Raw genomic sequence first — 17,500 nt, forward strand, 5'->3', positions numbered from 1 at the left:
GATGCATGAGGTGTTCACAGCTCCTCACACACTCCACACTGATGTAAAACACAGTTCTCTGCTGTAAAGCTCACGCAGGCCTGATCTCTCCGTAAACTCAGACATTATTAACAGATTACAGTGTGCTGCTCCTCATCAGACACACACACACACACACACACACACACACACACACACAGACACCTTGGCCTCAGGGTTGGAGGACAGGATCTTGGCTCCACACTCCACAGAGGCGTAGTTGGTGAAGATCTGCTGGAGCTTCTTGCCGGTGTTGTGGAGACTCTGAGACAGATGCTGCGAGACCTGACCTGCGCACACACACACACACACACACAGCGTCAGAGACACACACAGTCAGTCAGACACACACACACACACACTCACACACTCACTCTTCTCCTCCTCCATCATGATCTTGCTCCACTCCTCAAAGGTGGGGATCTGCTGGTCTCTGCAGGGCGGAGTGTGGTCAGTGTCTGCGGTGCTGCTGGAGCCCTGAGAGGAACACACACGCACGCACACACACACACACACACACACACACACACACACACACACACAGAGTCAGTGTGAAGCAGAAGCAGGTTGACGGTGTGTTGGGCGGTCCCGTGTTGTCTCAGTTGAACTGTAACTGGTGTCTGACTGCAGCTGGAGTATGAGCAGGGTTAGATTATTCAGATCTTTGGCTTTATCTGATCTGATGTCAGTATATAGTGTAGATGGATGTTCGACCCTTTCGTCGTCACCTGTAACTGTTACATGTGTTCATTCGGGTGCTCGTGCCGCTCCTCGCCGTCTCGCTCTCGTCAGTGTTGATCATTGAACAGAGGGAACTGGCGAATGCTTCAGATGGCCGCTCGTGTGCTCGCTCACTCTATAGTATTTTAGATTAGTCCCCTTAGCGGTCCCCTTTCAGGTAATCTTATCTCTGATCAGAGGCCATTATTACAGATGTACCTGACTACAGTCCTCTAGAATAACTCAGGCTTAGCCCAGCTCACGTGTCCCATCTACACTTCATTTACAACAGCATTACTGTCAAACACGGGTCCGGTACACTATCTGGGTTAGTTGTGCCCTAGACAGAAATAACCCCTTTTCCACCAAGTACACTTGAGGGAATCAGGAGGTATTTTGGGGAGAGGACCTGAATACTGACAGCCCTTCAGCAGCCCTAAAGTTTGATGTGTTTACTGAGATTATGCCTACTGCTGAGGGAACGAGACCATCATACCAGTCACACCGAGAGTCACAAAAGTCACGGGCACTGATGCAGAACACACACACACACACACACACTCCGAGACGGCCAGTCTGTGAGCTGGCTGAGGGGAACAGCAGGGGAAGGGAGAGGAGTGTGAGAGTATGGCGTGTGGAGGCCGGTGTTTATATCGTCCATATGTGCATGCATAAAGTCTCTGAGATTCCTCAAATATTACAGCATCCAACCTGATGCCGGCGTGTGTGTGTGTGTGTGTGTGTGTGTGTTCAGTACCTGCTCCTTCAGGATGCGTGAGGTGTTGCTCCTCTTGCCGCTCGACTCTTTGCTGTGTTTTCTGCTCTGGCGGATGCTGACGCTCTCCTGACCTGCTGGAAAACTGAAACACACACACACACACACACACACACACACACACACAAACACACACACGCGCACACACACACACACACACACACACACACACAAACACACGCACACACACACACAGATGAGGACACTGTGTGAACGCATTGGCACACTGCAGAATCAGAACCAGTCCAATACTGAATCCTAACGTTTGCTCCATGTGGTCTGGTCTCGGTCGTTCAGATCTGGCTCGAGAGCTTCATGACGGATAACAGAGAGCCGGCTGATTTGGCTATGTTCACCAATACTCTGTCTGCAGATGTTCTGGAGTCCCTTCGCCACATTTGGGCACATTTAATCGACCAGCAATGGTGCTGTACAAGCCTGTCAACTGGAAACCCGGGGTGACTCCCGGGTCATGTGCTCGTCATGTGGACTGCCTGTTGAGTAATGCCTATGAATGAAAGACAATCCCCTGACGTGTTTCCATTAGGCAGTTTTGTGAATAATACGCCACAGTTCTCCTCGTATTCTGGGTCAGTCACAGTGTTTTACCCCTCTCAGCAGACGGAACGCTCTGTACGTGTCTGAAATGGTGACGTCTGCTACTGAAGGAAAGCTGGTGTCGGCTGCAGGACACAGGTGTAGACGAGAAGACCAGCAGCACCAGTGTTCATCCTGTAACACTGATGTAGGACAGTCACGGACTTACAGAAGATTCAGCACTGAGCCTCACGAGCAGACGGGTAACGACCAATCCTGAGTGTGATGGTATGGGGCGTGGCTTCGCCCTCCATGGCTCATTGGAGGACAGTGTCTTGGGGATGGACCAAACCAGGTCACTAAGACACCTCCTGCATCAGTAACACCTTGCTTTCTGCATTAGCCTGCTCATGCTAGCTGTGCTCTCTGCCCCCTCTCGCCTGCTCGGACACCGCACCACCAAGCGACTGGGTCACCACCAACTTTCCACACAACCTCTTAAAGTCTCGGGACCGTCCAAACCGCAGGAAGAACTTCCGCAACCGGATCTCAGCAGAGTCCATCACCCCCGTAACCCAGGACAACATCCAACACACGGGTGAGTGAATCCCAACGACATCACCGAGTCACCAACCAATCAGAAGCGCGCACACACACACACACACACACACACACACACACACACACACACAGCATCTGTTCACCTGAGCGGAGCGTCACACAGCGACTCTTCTGCAGCAGCACAGGTGGATGAGGAGGAGCTACTGAGAGAGCACACACACACACACACACACATACACAGAGAGGTGTTGGTTTTTGTGAGTTGTGGGGACACTGCAGTGTTTTCCACAGCTGTTATACTCTACAGCAGGCATCCCCAAACTCAGTCCTGGAGGGCCGGTGTCCTGCAGAGTTTAGCTCCAACCCTAATCAAACACACCTGAACAAGCTGATCAAGCTCTTACTCGCTATACCTGAAACACCCAGGCAGGTGTGGCAGGGCAAGTTGGAGCTGCAGGAACACCGGCCCTCCAGGACCCAGATTGGTGACCCCTGCTCTACAGAATGTCCTCACACACACTCCTCTACTCCAGCGGAGTCAGACACATCATTATACTAGAGTGTGTCCTGATATGCGCACACACACACACACACACACACACACACACACATTCTGTCTGAATGACGGCACTGACCTGCAGGAGGATCCACACACACACGGCGCTGCTGGAACCGGAAAGATGTGTGTGACACGTGAGGAGGAAGAGGAAGAGGAGGAGTCTACAGCACTGATGAAGAGTGGAGAGCTGACGGAGGCCTGCGCACGCACACACACACACACACACATGCACACACACGTTTATTGTTGTGAATTGTGGGGACATTCACAGGTTTCCATTGTTTTTTTACTGCACAGAATGTATGTTATAACGACCTAACTCCACCCTTCTCCAACCCCGCCCTCCCCTAACCCCACCCTTCTCTAACCCCACCCCTAGAACACTAACTCCGCCCTCTCAGGACACTGAGGTCAGCTTGACTGAATATATGGTTCTGTGTGAGTCTGAAGCGTTTGGAGAAACGAGGACTTCAGCAGTGTCCTCATAATACACCCGCGTGTCCTTACACACACCTGTGTCCTGATATGTCTCACACACACACACACACACACACAGGAATATTATTGTCCAGGTGTCTCGTGTGTTCAGACCTGATGCTCTGTCCTCTTCTCCGTGTGTGTGTCTCCTTCAGGTTGTGTGTTCTGTGTGTGTTTGTGTCTTTGCTCTGAACATTGGCCATGATGAACAGCACACCTGTGCAGAGGATCATGGGTAATCAGTGACGTTTGAACTATTATAACACACACTACAGACGATCAATAACTGCATATCAACATAATAATAAAACAGTAACACACACACACACACACACACACACAGCAGTTTCCGATCATCACTGCAGATATTAGAGCTTCCTGAATACAAAGGTCATCAATATTCAACACACACACACTCTCTCTCTCTCACACACACACACACTCTCTCTCTCTCTCACACACACACACACACACTACAGACTACGTGTATATCATATTCATCCGCCATGATGATGTACTCTTTACTACTGTTTGTTAGGTTACGGACACAAAATACACACACACACACACGTTCATTATACAGTTCAAACACGTATATTACACACACACACACACACACACACACACACTGATATTGATAATGATCAGAGACGCACCAGAGTCCGCAGACTGTGAGCAGCAGCTGGATCTTCATCCTCCACACACACTCATCCTTACAGCAGCTCAGACTGAACTCTCACACACTCTCACACACGCGCGCACACCGCGAACTTCAGACTTTCAGATTAGATCAGGTGGAGCTCTGCTGTAAACAGATCCGTCACCGCTGCTCATCAGCTCGCACATCATTGGTTCAGCAAAACCCGCGCGGAGAAAAGTAACGCACAGCACGTGATGCTTCCTCTGCTGTGTGGTCAATGATCTGACGCTAGATGCGGACAGCAGCAGGCTTTAAGACGGAATGAAAGCTTCATAAAAACATTATAATCACTCATCTCACAACACCAGCCGACGCACTCCTGTCCTGACCCTTTCTGATGAGCTTTCGTTTTGTTCTTCTTCTATGGTGTGTGGCGCGCTGAAGTTACGCCGCCCTCTACTGCTCAGCGGCGGACACAGGCGTCACCAACAGCAGCATCACCGCTCATCATCATCATCATAACAATAATCACCGCTCATCATCATCATCATAACAATAATCACCAACAAAATGGATCTGTCACTAATTTTTCTCTCTGTTATGAATATATAAAGGTTATCCGACACACCACTGCTCCAGAAATGACCCAGTGTTCTCCTGCTGACACCGGCTGCTGTTCAGTTCAGTTCAGTATTGATCATCAAATATTGCTTCTTCCCAGCTCCTGTTCATCTGACCCAGCTCCTGTTCATCTGACCCAGCTCCTGTTCATCTGACCCAGCTCCTGTTCATCTGACCCAGCTCCTGTCTCGCTACAGCCCAACCCGCTCTTCAAGATCTCTACACTCAGGGCTTCTGAAGAGCAGAGTCCACTAAAGGAGGTCGAGCCCTCTCATTTATGGCTCCTGAACTCTGGAATGGGCTTCCTGATGATGTGCGAGGCTCATGATGATAAGTGGGCACCACACAGGTGAGTGGGCTCTACAAACCACCTGTAGGACACACTCCTCCTGTCCTAATGCAGGTTTGTCTCCTTCTCTTTGGTCAGCTGGTGAGGTTTGTTTCTCCGCTGTCCTGCTTGGTTTGGGTCTTGTGGAGCTGTGCATGGATGATTCGCTCTGCAGTGTTTGGACTCTCAGCAGTGAAGATTAAAGCAGTTTAAGAATTCGCTCAACAGCGCTCAAATGTTAGCCGGAAATGCGTCGGTATCATGACGAGTCTAATAGTGACAGAATCAGGTCATTAGCTTTAGTTTGAGAAGTGTGTTTGGGAGAGATAACGTCAGCTAACGAGCACCTGATCTGATCTCACACACACACACACACACACACACACACACACACACACACACACACACACACACACACACACACACACACACACACACACACACAGATTGAGACGCAGAGTCAGGGTGTATTGATAGTTCCTTAATACAGTTTATTTCATACATATAGAGGTACAGAACATCAAGCCATAATGAAACACACAGTGTGTCTGTCTGACTGAGAAACACTCGTCATCAACTCAGCGCTGATGCACGCACACACACAGACACACACACACACACACACACTGCTGCTTCTCCGTCTGCTCATATTCAGCTTCTCCTGCGCTCAATCCAGGAGAAAAACCAGCTGTATTCAGTCTGAGTGAATGAGTGTGTGTTTGTTATTCTGTCTGTGTGTGTTTATTGTCTGCGTGTGTGTGTGTGTGTTATTCCGTCTGCGTGTGTGTGTTTATATGAGGACAGCACAGGTAGATCATCACTCTTCACACTGATAAATAAACACCGCTGATAAACCGATACACTGAAGAGGAACGAGCACACCAGATACACACACCTACACATGATGAACACACACACTCCTGCTGTAATGATGATCAGAGTAAGAGTGTGTCTCGGCGCGGGCGCTGCATGCTGTCTCACACTCCTGCACGAGTCTGACTAACAACACGGTGATGTGTGTGAACACTGAAGAGGAGGACCAGAGCAAGCGAGCAGCTCACCGATGCCTGACCCGAGGAGACGACACACACACACACACACACACACACACACACACACACACACACACACGACTACTGCTGGATTATTGCAGAGTAAAGACTGTCTGGATCAGTGTGTAGCGCTGACAGACACGCACACAAACACACACACACACTGCACAGCAGAACAAGTGCATGAACTGGTATTGCAGGCAGGGGGCGCTACTCCACAGATCAACACCACAGGGCAGAACCAGCGCTCAGAGCAGCGTCTGCGGGTCTACACGACTATATCACCCGCGATCACCGCAAGCCAGACTTCAACAGCTGAACCAAGAGAAATAACGGGACGTCTGAGCGTCTGCATGAGCGCAGAATAACCACACACACACACACACACACACACACACACACACACACACACTTATCAATAAATTAGTAACCGCTATCAGAACACAAATATATCACACATCCTTAAACTACTGTACACATTTATCTCTAATTCACACACACACACTTCCAGCTTAAATACACGCACGCACACGCACACACACATTGTGGTATAATGTGACAGAAGAATGAGGACACGCATATCAACACACTAAAATAAACAAACATGCTTGGCTATAGAGGCCAGTGCTGAGGACCGACCGACCACACACACACACTCACACACACTCACCGAACCACAGGCACGGACGACACTACTGTACACACACACACACACTGCACTGATGAGGAGGAGGAGCGTGACATGCAGGAGCACAAACACAGCTTTGGTGGAGAACAAACACCAGAAATCCAGGAGGAGAAACACACTGCAGTACAGCAGACCACCACTAGGGGGGAACCTGCCGAGTAGGGGACGGTGGAGGACGACGACTGCAGGAGGAAGAGGAGATGAAGGAGGAGGCAGAGGAGGAGATGAAGAAGGAGGTAGAGGAGGAGATGAAGGAGGAGGTAGAGGAGGAGGAGGAGCAAGAAGAGGAGGAGGTAGAGGAGGAAGTGAATGAGGAAGAGAGGGAGGAGGAGGAGCAAGAGGAGGAGGAAGAGGAAAGGAGAAAGAAAATGAGGGGGAAGAGGAGGAGAAGGAAAAGGAGGAGGCGAAGGAGGAAGAGGAAAACAAGAAGGAGAAGAAGAGGAGGAGAAATGGATGGACAGAGGAGAGAGAGAGAGAGAGAGCAGTGTTAGTATCAGCAGTGTTCAACAGTAACAGTGTTCAGGTCAGTGCTGCTGCTCCTCCAGCTGTGATCTGCTCCTCTACACATCTGTCTCTCCTTCACACCCTCACATTACTCTGCAGTGTCCAGTTCTGCATCTCTCTCTCTCTCTTAGTTTAACACCTATCAGAGAATCAGGAGGTGTCATGGGCGGAGCTTCTGAGTCCACAGAGCAGAGCAGCAGCCTCCGCTTAGCGATACACTGAATCTGATACGCAACTAAACACACCTGTTCTCTTTCAGGTCCTGTAGCACACTAATCTCACAGGTTTTGTTCATGTCACATGTAGACAGTAAAACATCTGTTCAGGATGCCCCAAGCGCAGTCAGCATCATGCACAACGAGTGTAGGAGTACTTGCTCTGTGATTCTAACATGATATTAACACTGAGATAACTGCAGAAACCACAGAAGGGAAACCTCACTAACCCTCACTAACCCCCATATCCTCACTAACCCCTAACTAACCCCCCATATCCTCACTAACCCCTCATATCCTCACTAACCCCTAACTAACCCCCCATATTCTCACTAACCCCTAACTAACCCCCATATCCTCACTAACCCCTCATATCCTCACTAACCCCTAACTAACCCCCCATATCCTCACTAACCCCTAACTAACCCCCCATATCCTCACTAACCCCCCATATCCTCACTAACCCCCCATATCCTCACTAACCCCTAACTAACCCCCCATATCCTCACTAACCCTCCCTTACCCTCACTAACCACCCATATCCTCACTAAGCCTCATTTACCCTCACCAAGCCTACCTAACCCTCACTTACGCTTCCTAACCCTCATCAACCCTCACTAACCTTCACTTACCCTTACTTACCCTCCCTAACCATCACTAACTTTTCCTTACCCTCACTAACCCCCCCTATCTTCACTAACCCTCACTAACCCTCACGTACCCTCCTGAACGCTCACTAACTCTCACTTATCCTCCCTAACCCTCACTTACCCTCCCTAACCCTCTCTAACTCTTACCAACCCTCACTTACTCTCCCTAACCCGCTGTAAGCCTCCCGAACCCCCACTAACCCTTACTAACCCCCCATATCCTCACTAACCCTTACTAACGCTCACTAATCCCCCTTACCCTCACTAACCCTCCCTTACCCTAACTAATCCCCCCAGTTCCTCACTAAGCCTTACAAACCCTCACTAAGCCTACCTTAGCCTCACTAAACTCCATAACTCTCACTAACCCTCCCTAACCCTCACTTACCCTCCCCAATCCTTCATAAGCCTCACTAAACCACCATAACCCCCACTTCCCCTCCCTAACCATCCGTAAGCGTCGCTAACCTTCCCTAGCCCTCACATTCCCTCCCTAAACGTCCTTATCCCTCACTATCCCTCCCTAACCCTCAGTAACCCTTCAGTTTTGAGTTCTGCCTGCAGGTCAGGTAAGAAAGTAATCAGGCACACCTGAGACGAGTGTTTCAGTAAGATCAGAAATAAAGCAGATTAGAGGTGTGGGAAAGGCAGAATACAGCACTGAATGTGATCCAGAAGAAGCGGCTCACCTGGGGATGCTGGGCGGGGCCCTGTTGGGTCGATTGGGCACCTGCGGGTTGTCTGCGGGATTATTCAGGGGGCCCAGCGGCCCCGGGCGGAGAGGAGGCGGAGGAGCTCCTCGACCCGCTGGTCTCTGGCCTGCAGACATGCGGCGCGGGGCGCTGGGGCTAGGCGGAGGAGACCTGCACACACACACACACACACACACACACACACACACATACACACACAAAGATCATTTCCTGAGCTATTAGAGCTGAACTCAAACACTGATTCTGTCTCCTCTGACAAACAGACCCAGCACCACACCTACTGAGGGCCCTCACTGATCAGGGTGGCCTGTACTGTACTGTACTGAACTGAACTGCTCAGGGAATCAGGCCTGAGCTCTTCTGCAGTGTTTACCGGCTGAACAGAGCAGTACTCGGCATTCCTCGGCATTAGTGTTACCTGCGGGATCCGCCCGCGCCAGCACTGAGCCAGGAGTTGTCCACGGGTGGAGGCAGGGGGGTGGAGATGGTGGTGGTGGAGATGTCCCCGATGATGGCCAGCGCCTCCTTCAGGGCGGTGTGTGTGCGCAACACCTCGTCCCGGCGCTGCACCTGCTCCTGCGACTCGTCCATCAGCGCATTCTGGTCCCCGGCGGAGTACAGCTGGGCCAGCAGCTCCGCATTGATGAAGTCCTTCACCTGAGGGCAGCAGAGGCGGAGTTACAGCAGGTGTGCTGCGGTACAGGCACAGAGTCCAACGTTACGGCCACAGTACACTTCAAATGAAATCGAAAAACAAGAACTGAAATGGCATCAACTTGATCTCGACCCGGCCAGAAGAAGATCAATATCAGTTCAGCAGTTCAAAATCAACAGCTCTGAGCTGCTATTGGTCCACGATGATGACACAATTAGTGGGCGTGTCTTAACCCTGGTATGCAGCTCATTTTTAGTACCAGTGTGTGCAATGTGATAAACCCGTCGCCACGGTGACGAGTATCTGACATCATTGATCATGAGGTGATCTTACGTTATTGATCATGAGGTGATCTTACGTTATTGATCATCAGGTGATCTTACGTTATTGATCATCAGGTGATTTTACGTTATTGATCATGCGGTGATTTTACGTAATTGATCATGAGGAGATCTTACGTTATTGATCATCAGGTGATCTTACGTTATTGATCATCAGGTGATTTTACGTTATTGATCATCAGGTGATTTTACGTTATTGATCATGCGGTGATTTTACGTAATTGATCATGAGGTGATCTTACGTTATTGATCATGAGGAGATCTTACGTTATTGATCATGCGGTGATTTTACGTTATTGATCATGAGGAGATCTTACGTTATTGATCATCAGGTGATCTTACGTTATTGATCATGAGGTGATCTTACGTTATTGATCATGAGGAGATCTTACGTTATTGATCATCAGGTGATCTTACGTTATTGATCATGCGGTGATTTTACGTTATTGATCATCAGGTGATCTTACGTTATTGATGATGAGGTGATCTTAGGTTATTGATCAATAGGTGATTTTACGTTATTGATCATGAGGAGATCTTACGTTATTGATCATGTGGTGATCTTACGTTATTGATCATCAGGTGATCTTACGTTATTGATCATGAGGTGATCTTACGTTATTGATCATGCGGTGATTTTACGTTATTGATCATGAGGTGATCTTACGTTATTGATCATCAGGGGATCTTACGTTATTGATCATGCGGTGATTTTACGTTATTGATCATGAGGAGATCTTACGTTATTGATCATGTGGTGATCTTACGTTATTGATCATGAGGTGATCTTACGTTATTGATCATGAGGAGATCTTACGTTATTGATCATCAGGTGATCTTACGTTATTGATCATGCGGTGATTTTACGTTATTGATCATCAGGTGATCTTACGTTATTGATGATGAGGTGATCTTAGGTTATTGATCAATGGGTGATTTTACGTTATTGATCATGAGGAGATCTTACGTTATTGATCATGTGGTGATCTTACGTTATTGATCATGTGGTGATCTTACGTTATTGATCATCAGGTGATCTTACGTTATTAATGATGCAGTGATTTTACGTTATTGATCTTTAGGTGATCTTACGTTATTGATCATACAGTGATTTTACGTTATTGATCATCAGGTGATCTTACGTTATTGATCATACAGTGATTTTACGTTATTGATCATCAGGTGATCTAACGTTATTGATTATGAGGTAATCTTACGTTATTGATAATGAGGTGATCTTACGTTATTGATCATCAGGTGATCTTACGTTATTGATCATCAGGTGATCTTACGTTATTGATCATCAGGTGATCTTACGTTATTGATCATGTGGTGTTCTTACGTTATTGATCATCAGGTGATCTTACGTTATTGATCATGTGGTGATCTTACGTTATTGATCATCAAGTGATCTTACGTTATTGATCATGTGGTGATCTTACGTTATTGATCATGCGGTGATCTTACGTTATTGATCATCAGGTGATCTTACGTTATTAATGATGCAGTGATTTTACGTTATTGATCTTTAGGTGATCTTACGTTATTGATCATACAGTGATTTTACGTTATTGATGATGAGGTGATCTTACATTATTGATCATGAGGAGATCTTACGTTATTGATCATGAGGTGATCTTACATTATTGATGATGAGGTGATCTTACGTTATTGATCATGAGGTGATCTTACGTTATTGATCATGAGGTGATCTTACGTTATTGATCATGAGGTGATCTTATGTTTTGATCATGAGGTGATCTTACGTTATTGATCATGAGGTGATCTTATGTTTTGATCATGAGGTGATCTTACGTTATTGATCATGAGGTGATCTTACGTTATTAATGATGCAGTGATTTTACGTTATTGATGATGAGGTGATCTTACGTTATTGATCATGAGGAGATCTTACGTTATTGATCATGAGGTGATCTTACGTTATTAATGATGCAGTGATTTTACGTTATTGATCAATAGGTGATCTTACGTTATTGATCATGAGGTGATCTTACGTTATTGATCATCAGGTGATCTTACGTTATTGATCATCAGGTGATCTTACGTTATTGATCATGAGGTGATCTTACGTTATTAATGATGCAGTGATTTTACGTTATTGATCTTTAGGTGATCTTACGTTATTGATCATACAGTGATTTTACGTTATTGATGATGAGGTGATCTTACGTTATTGATCATGAGGAGATCTTACGTTATTGATCATAAGGTGATCTTACGTTATTGATCATGCAGTGATCTTACGTTATTGATCATGAGGTGATCTTACGTTATTGATCATGAGGTGATCTTACGTTATTGATCATGAGGTGATCTTACGTAATTGATCATGAGGTGATCTTACGTTATTGATCATGAGGTGATCTTACGTTATTGATCATGAGGTGATCTTACGTTATTGATCATCAGGTGATCATACGTTATTGATCATGAGGTGATCTTACGTTATTGATCATCAGGTGCATGATGCTCTTGGGCATCAGGTCACGGATGCACTTGTTGACAATGGCCATGTACGAGTCCACCAGGTTCCGGATCGTCTCCACCTTCCGCTCTAGCTGAGGGTCCATGGAGAAGTTCTCAGCTGGACCAGAGCTGTCACTCTCCACCTACAGAGACAAAAACACCAGCAGTCAATGTGTGTGTGTGTGTGTGTGTAAGAGAGAGAGAAACTGTGTGTGTGTGTTTGTGTATTCTGACCGCAGCTTTCTCTGGATAGACCCCGGCCCGCAGCAGTGAAGCCCTCCAGCTGTCCACCTCCTCCTGAGTGTCGCAGGCCAGCTCCAGGAAGCGGTTATCCTTAAACACGTTCCTGACATATAATCATACACACACACACACACACACACACACACACAAGCTCTTCTTTATTATTAGACTGTCTGCATCACAGGTCAACACTGCGCTTCTGCTGCTGCTGGTGTGAATGGCTGGTAATAATGAGGAGTCTGTGTGTGTGTGTGTGTGTGTGTGTGTGTGTGTGTGTGTGTGTGTGTGTGTGTGTGTGTGTGTGTGTGTGTAAGTGTGTCATCCAGCAGGAGATCTGCATGGTGGGCAATGTGTGTCTGTCTGTGTGTGCGTGTATCTGTATGTGTGTGTGTGTCTGTGTGCGCATGTGTGTGTGCTGTACCGCTGCTCGGTGTTGAAGATGGCGAACATGTGTTTGCTGGACATGAAGCTCTTCTCCACGTCTCGCACCTTCAGGTTGTCCAGCGGCAGCATGTACTTCTTCTCTTTCTCCTGCGGGACGAAACATAAACACACTCGGTAGTCTTATTACTATTGGACACTCAGGAAAAGGAAACTGAGAGGATAAATATAGCAGTGTCCACACACACACACACACACACACACACACACACACAGAGGAGTGCTAATGATCAGTGTGTGTGTAGACGCTGCTGTTAATAGTGTCGTGTCCAGCAGGTGTCAGTCTCTGTGTGCTGATCAAACTGTCCATTCAGCAATCACTGTCTGTTCTTCAGCACTGTGTGTGTGTGTGTGTGTGTGTGTGTGTGTGTGTGTGTGTGTGTGTGTGTGTAGAGCATGTCTCACCTCGTCGTCTTTAAACCAGGACAGGCTCTCGGCCGTCAGCACAAACCAGTACTCCTTCGCTCCGCCCTTCATGATGCTGATGTTGTTGATGGTCAGCCAGCCTTTACGGATGACCTGCGGGGCACACACACACACACACACGCACACACACTGTTTATTATTGTTGTTATTGTTATTGTTGTGGTAGTCCTCTCTGACGTGTTGACCCTGCAGCAGTGTGGACATGCTCTCCGCTCGCAGCGTTAGCAGAGTAAGGTCACGCTCAGCAGATTAGCACACACACAGCTGTAAAGCTAATGATGGTCATATTGAAGCGTGAGGAGGTGTTCAGCAGCCGATCCACACACACTGTACACCCGCAGGAGCACTACTGAGTGCTGGACTACGCTGGCAGTCTCGCAGTGCAGGAGGGGTTTCATCAAGCCTTCATGAACAGATCCATGATATCAGAGATAGATCAGCAGCATCCCTGATCAATAAAGGAGGAACAGCGGACGCTCGGCAGCAGGAGAGGAGGAGCGCTCTGAACTGGGGAACTCCTCCAAGTCAACAACGTCTGTGGTAGATCCTACACTGACCACAACATCAGAGCAGCTGTCTCCAGGAGTCTCTGACCCGGTTCTTGATCTTGAACTCATCCCTCCTCGCTGTCATTAGGCCTCACATTAAAAACCACAGCTGGATCCCAGAGAATCAGTCAAATACAGACCCGCGCCACGCTGCTGTTTCTGTCAGAGACACTAGAGGGAGCCGCATCTGCTCAACTGTGCTCTTCCTCCAGAGAAACAGAGTCTACTGCTGCAGAATAATGATGACATCATTAGCCAAAAACTGTGTAGAAGTGTGTGAGAGAGACTGCAGGACAAACCCACAGCGCTGCGCCCACTATAGACACACACACACACACACACACACACACACACACACTACAGAGACACCAGTATGACAAGAGGCTGGTGAAATATGAGGACGTTGCTGATGGCTGGGTTGGGGGAGGGCCAGCTTAGGAGAAGGGCGGAGTTAGGGGAAGGGCGGGTTAGGGGAAGGCTGGGTTAGGGGAAGGGCGGGGTTATGGGAAGGCTGGGTTAGGGGACGGGCGGGGTTAGGGAAAGGCTGGGTTAGGGGAAGGGCGGGGTTAGGGGAAGGCTGGGTTAGGGGAAGGGCGGGGTTAGGAGAAGGCTGGGTTAGGGGAAGGGCGGGGTTAAGAGAAGGCTGGCTTAGGGGAAGGGCGGGGTTAAGAGAAGGCTGGCTTAGGGGAAGGGCGGGGTTAGGGGAGGGCGGGGTTAGGATTTGGGTGGAGTTAGGGCGATACAACATGCAGTCTGTACAGTATAAAAACAATGGAAACTTGTGTAATGTCCCTACAATTCACAAAATCACATGTGTGTGAGTGTGTGTGCACTCCTCTTACCTGGAGCTCCTGCAGACACACATCCGCAGATCCGCAGCAGGCAGTGGAGAAAACACACGGCTCTTTGAGAACATAAAGAACACACTGAACACATCCAGCAGCAGAACACACTCACACACACACACACACACTAGAAGAGGAGCACTACTGAGAGCTCTCAGCAGAACACACACACACACACACACACTCACCTGGTTTCCAGCAGAGCTCTTCTTATTGGCCTGACTGCTCCTCTGCTGAGCACTGCAGGACAGGAGAAACACTGATCATCACACACTGATCACACACACACACTGATCACACACACAGACACACTGATCACACACACACACTGATCACACACACACACTGATCACACACACAGACACACTGATCACACACACAGACACACTGATCACACACACAGACACACTGATCACACACACACACACTGATCACACACACACACACTGATCACACACACACACTGATCACACACACACACTGATCACACACACACACACTGATCACACACACACACTGATCACACACACAGACACACTGATCACACACACAGACACACTGATCACACACACACACTGATCACACACACACACACACTGATCACACACACACTGATCATACACACACACTGATCACACACACAGACACGCACACACATCACACACACACACTGATAAAAACACACAGAAACACACACACACACACACTGATCACACACACACTGATCACGCACACACTGATCACGCACACACTGATCACGCACACACTGATCACGCACACACACACACTGATTCAGCATGAGTGCGGATGTGGAGGCAGTTAGAATCAGCTGTAGTGGAGTTTTCAAGTTCATCATTTACAAAACTGAATCTCATTACTGTGTGTGTGTGTGTGTGTGTGTGCGTGCGTGCGTGCGTGCGTGCGTGCGTGCGTGCGTGCGTGCGTGCGTGCGTGCGTGCGTGCGTGCGTGCGTGCGTGCGTGTGTGTGTGTGTGTGTGCATGTGTGCATGATCAGTGTGTGTGTGTGTGTGTGTGTGTGCATGTGTGCATGATCAGTGTGTGTGTGTGTGTGTGTGTGTGTATGTGTGTGATCAGTGTGTGTGTGTGTGATCAGTGTGTGTGTGTGTGTCTCTGTGTGTGTGTGTGTGTGATCAGTGTGTGTGCGCGTGTGTGTGTGTGTTCCTCCTCTAAGGCTCAGTGTCTGCTCTCCTCAAACCTCTGAACTCACTTGGCAAAGCCGATGAAGTCCTCGTGGTTAGTGTTGATGTAGGCCAGCTGGATATCGATGAGCAGCAGGACCTGCGTGCACACACACACACACACACACACACACACACACACACACACACACACACACACACACACACACACACACACACACACACAGCCGTAATCTCATTACAGAGCCGTAATCTGATGATCAGCCAACACACACTCTCACAGGCGCACACACACACTTTTAGATCCTCTCATAGACACACACTCACACACACAATCACTTCCTCAGACTCAGGTGTGTGTGTGTGTACCTGCTCTTTGGCTTGGCTCTCACGGTCTCGGATGTGTGTGGTGACGATGCGCTCCGTCTCTTCCTGTAACCGTGGGAACGAGTCCAGCTGTGCACAACAACAGACCATAATATTCACTGACACACACACACACACACACATACACATCACAATAAAAGCTATCATGTACACACACACACACACACAAACACTGTGCTTTATAAGCAGTGAACACTGCAGTGTGTGTGTGTGTGTGTGTGTGTGTGTGTGTGTGTGTGTGTTGTGACGCTGGTGTTGTCGTGGCGACGCTGATCACCTTATTGGAGCACTGGCGGACTGTATTGATCAGCTCCTGCACCACCAGATCAATACACTTGATGCACGGCTCCTTGATCTTCACCACCTGCTTCTTCACGATCGCCTCGAACGCCATATCAGGAGTGAACAAGCCCGTCCTGCACACACACACACACACACACACGCACCGTCACACACACGCACCGTCACACACAGAAAAGAAGCGTGTGTATTTCAGCAGTGTTGATGAACAGGTTGCTGTTGGCAGTGGTGTTAGTGAGGCCAGCAGGGGGCGCTCAACCTGTGGTCTGTGTGAGTCCTAATGCCCCAGTATAGTGAAGGGGACACTACACTGTCAGTGGGCGCCGTCTTTCGGATGAGACGTTAAACCGAGCTGCTGACTCTCTGTGCTCATTAATAACCCCATGGCACTTCTCGTGAAAGAGCAGGGGTGTAACCCCGGTGTCCTGGCCAAACTCCCTCTATCGGCCCATACGATCATGGCCTCCCAATCATCCCCATCCACTGAATTGGCTCCGACACTGTCCCTCCTCTCCACCAATAGCTGGTGTGTGGTGAAGCACTGGCGCTGTTGTCCTGTGGCTGCCGTCGCATCATCCAAGTGGAGCTGCACACCGGTGGTGGTGTGGA

At 48.5% G+C, this 17,500-nt stretch overlaps 2 protein-coding genes across 11 annotated transcripts in view; both read right to left on the minus strand.

Moving 5' to 3' along the window:
- Window positions 1-4,434, minus strand: part of LOC141377515 (SUN domain-containing ossification factor-like) — a 10,986-nt gene extending 6,552 nt beyond the window's left edge. For 4 of the 8 annotated variants that reach the window (XM_073921860.1, XM_073921845.1, XM_073921836.1 and 1 more), the window contains exons 1-7: window positions 4,304-4,434; window positions 3,762-3,864; window positions 3,247-3,368; window positions 2,755-2,811; window positions 1,496-1,598; window positions 393-495; window positions 184-308 (exon numbers count right to left, since the gene is read on the minus strand). Coding sequence is in view for 4 of the 8 variants with exons in the window: in XM_073921836.1 (XP_073777937.1) it covers window positions 184-308; window positions 393-495; window positions 1,496-1,598; window positions 2,755-2,811; window positions 3,247-3,368; window positions 3,762-3,864; window positions 4,304-4,341 (651 nt within the window). In the remaining 4 variants the exon portion in view is untranslated. Of the gene's footprint in view, window positions 1-183; window positions 309-392; window positions 496-1,495; window positions 1,599-2,754; window positions 2,815-3,246; window positions 3,369-3,761; window positions 3,865-4,303 lie in introns of all 8 variants that reach the window. The other 4 variants (XM_073921859.1, XM_073921851.1, XM_073921834.1 and 1 more) reach the window with 1 other exon arrangement.
- A 1,270-nt stretch (window positions 4,435-5,704) lies between these two features.
- The window catches only part of dnm3b (dynamin 3b), an 18,585-nt gene continuing 6,789 nt past the window's right edge, over window positions 5,705-17,500 (minus strand). Inside the window, exons 11-22 of one of the 3 annotated variants that reach the window (XR_012389772.1) lie at window positions 16,869-17,007; window positions 16,574-16,660; window positions 16,273-16,343; window positions 15,233-15,284; window positions 15,042-15,103; window positions 13,631-13,744; window positions 13,206-13,315; window positions 12,776-12,887; window positions 12,520-12,684; window positions 9,477-9,715; window positions 9,035-9,208; window positions 5,705-7,158 (exon numbers count right to left, since the gene is read on the minus strand). Coding sequence is in view for 2 of the 3 variants with exons in the window: in XM_073921863.1 (XP_073777964.1) it covers window positions 7,116-7,158; window positions 9,035-9,208; window positions 9,477-9,715; window positions 12,520-12,684; window positions 12,776-12,887; window positions 13,206-13,315; window positions 13,631-13,744; window positions 15,042-15,050; window positions 15,233-15,284; window positions 16,273-16,343; window positions 16,574-16,660; window positions 16,869-17,007 (1,315 nt within the window). In the remaining variant the exon portion in view is untranslated. The remainder of the gene's footprint in view (window positions 7,159-9,034; window positions 9,209-9,476; window positions 9,716-12,519; window positions 12,685-12,775; window positions 12,888-13,205; window positions 13,316-13,630; window positions 13,745-15,041; window positions 15,104-15,232; window positions 15,285-16,272; window positions 16,344-16,573; window positions 16,661-16,868; window positions 17,008-17,500) is intronic. The other 2 variants (XM_073921863.1, XM_073921866.1) reach the window with 2 other exon arrangements.

The sequence above is a fragment of the Danio rerio genome, chromosome 2 (genome assembly GCF_049306965.1).
Source record: "Danio rerio strain Tuebingen ecotype United States chromosome 2, GRCz12tu, whole genome shotgun sequence".
NCBI lineage: Eukaryota > Metazoa > Chordata > Actinopteri > Cypriniformes > Danionidae > Danio > Danio rerio.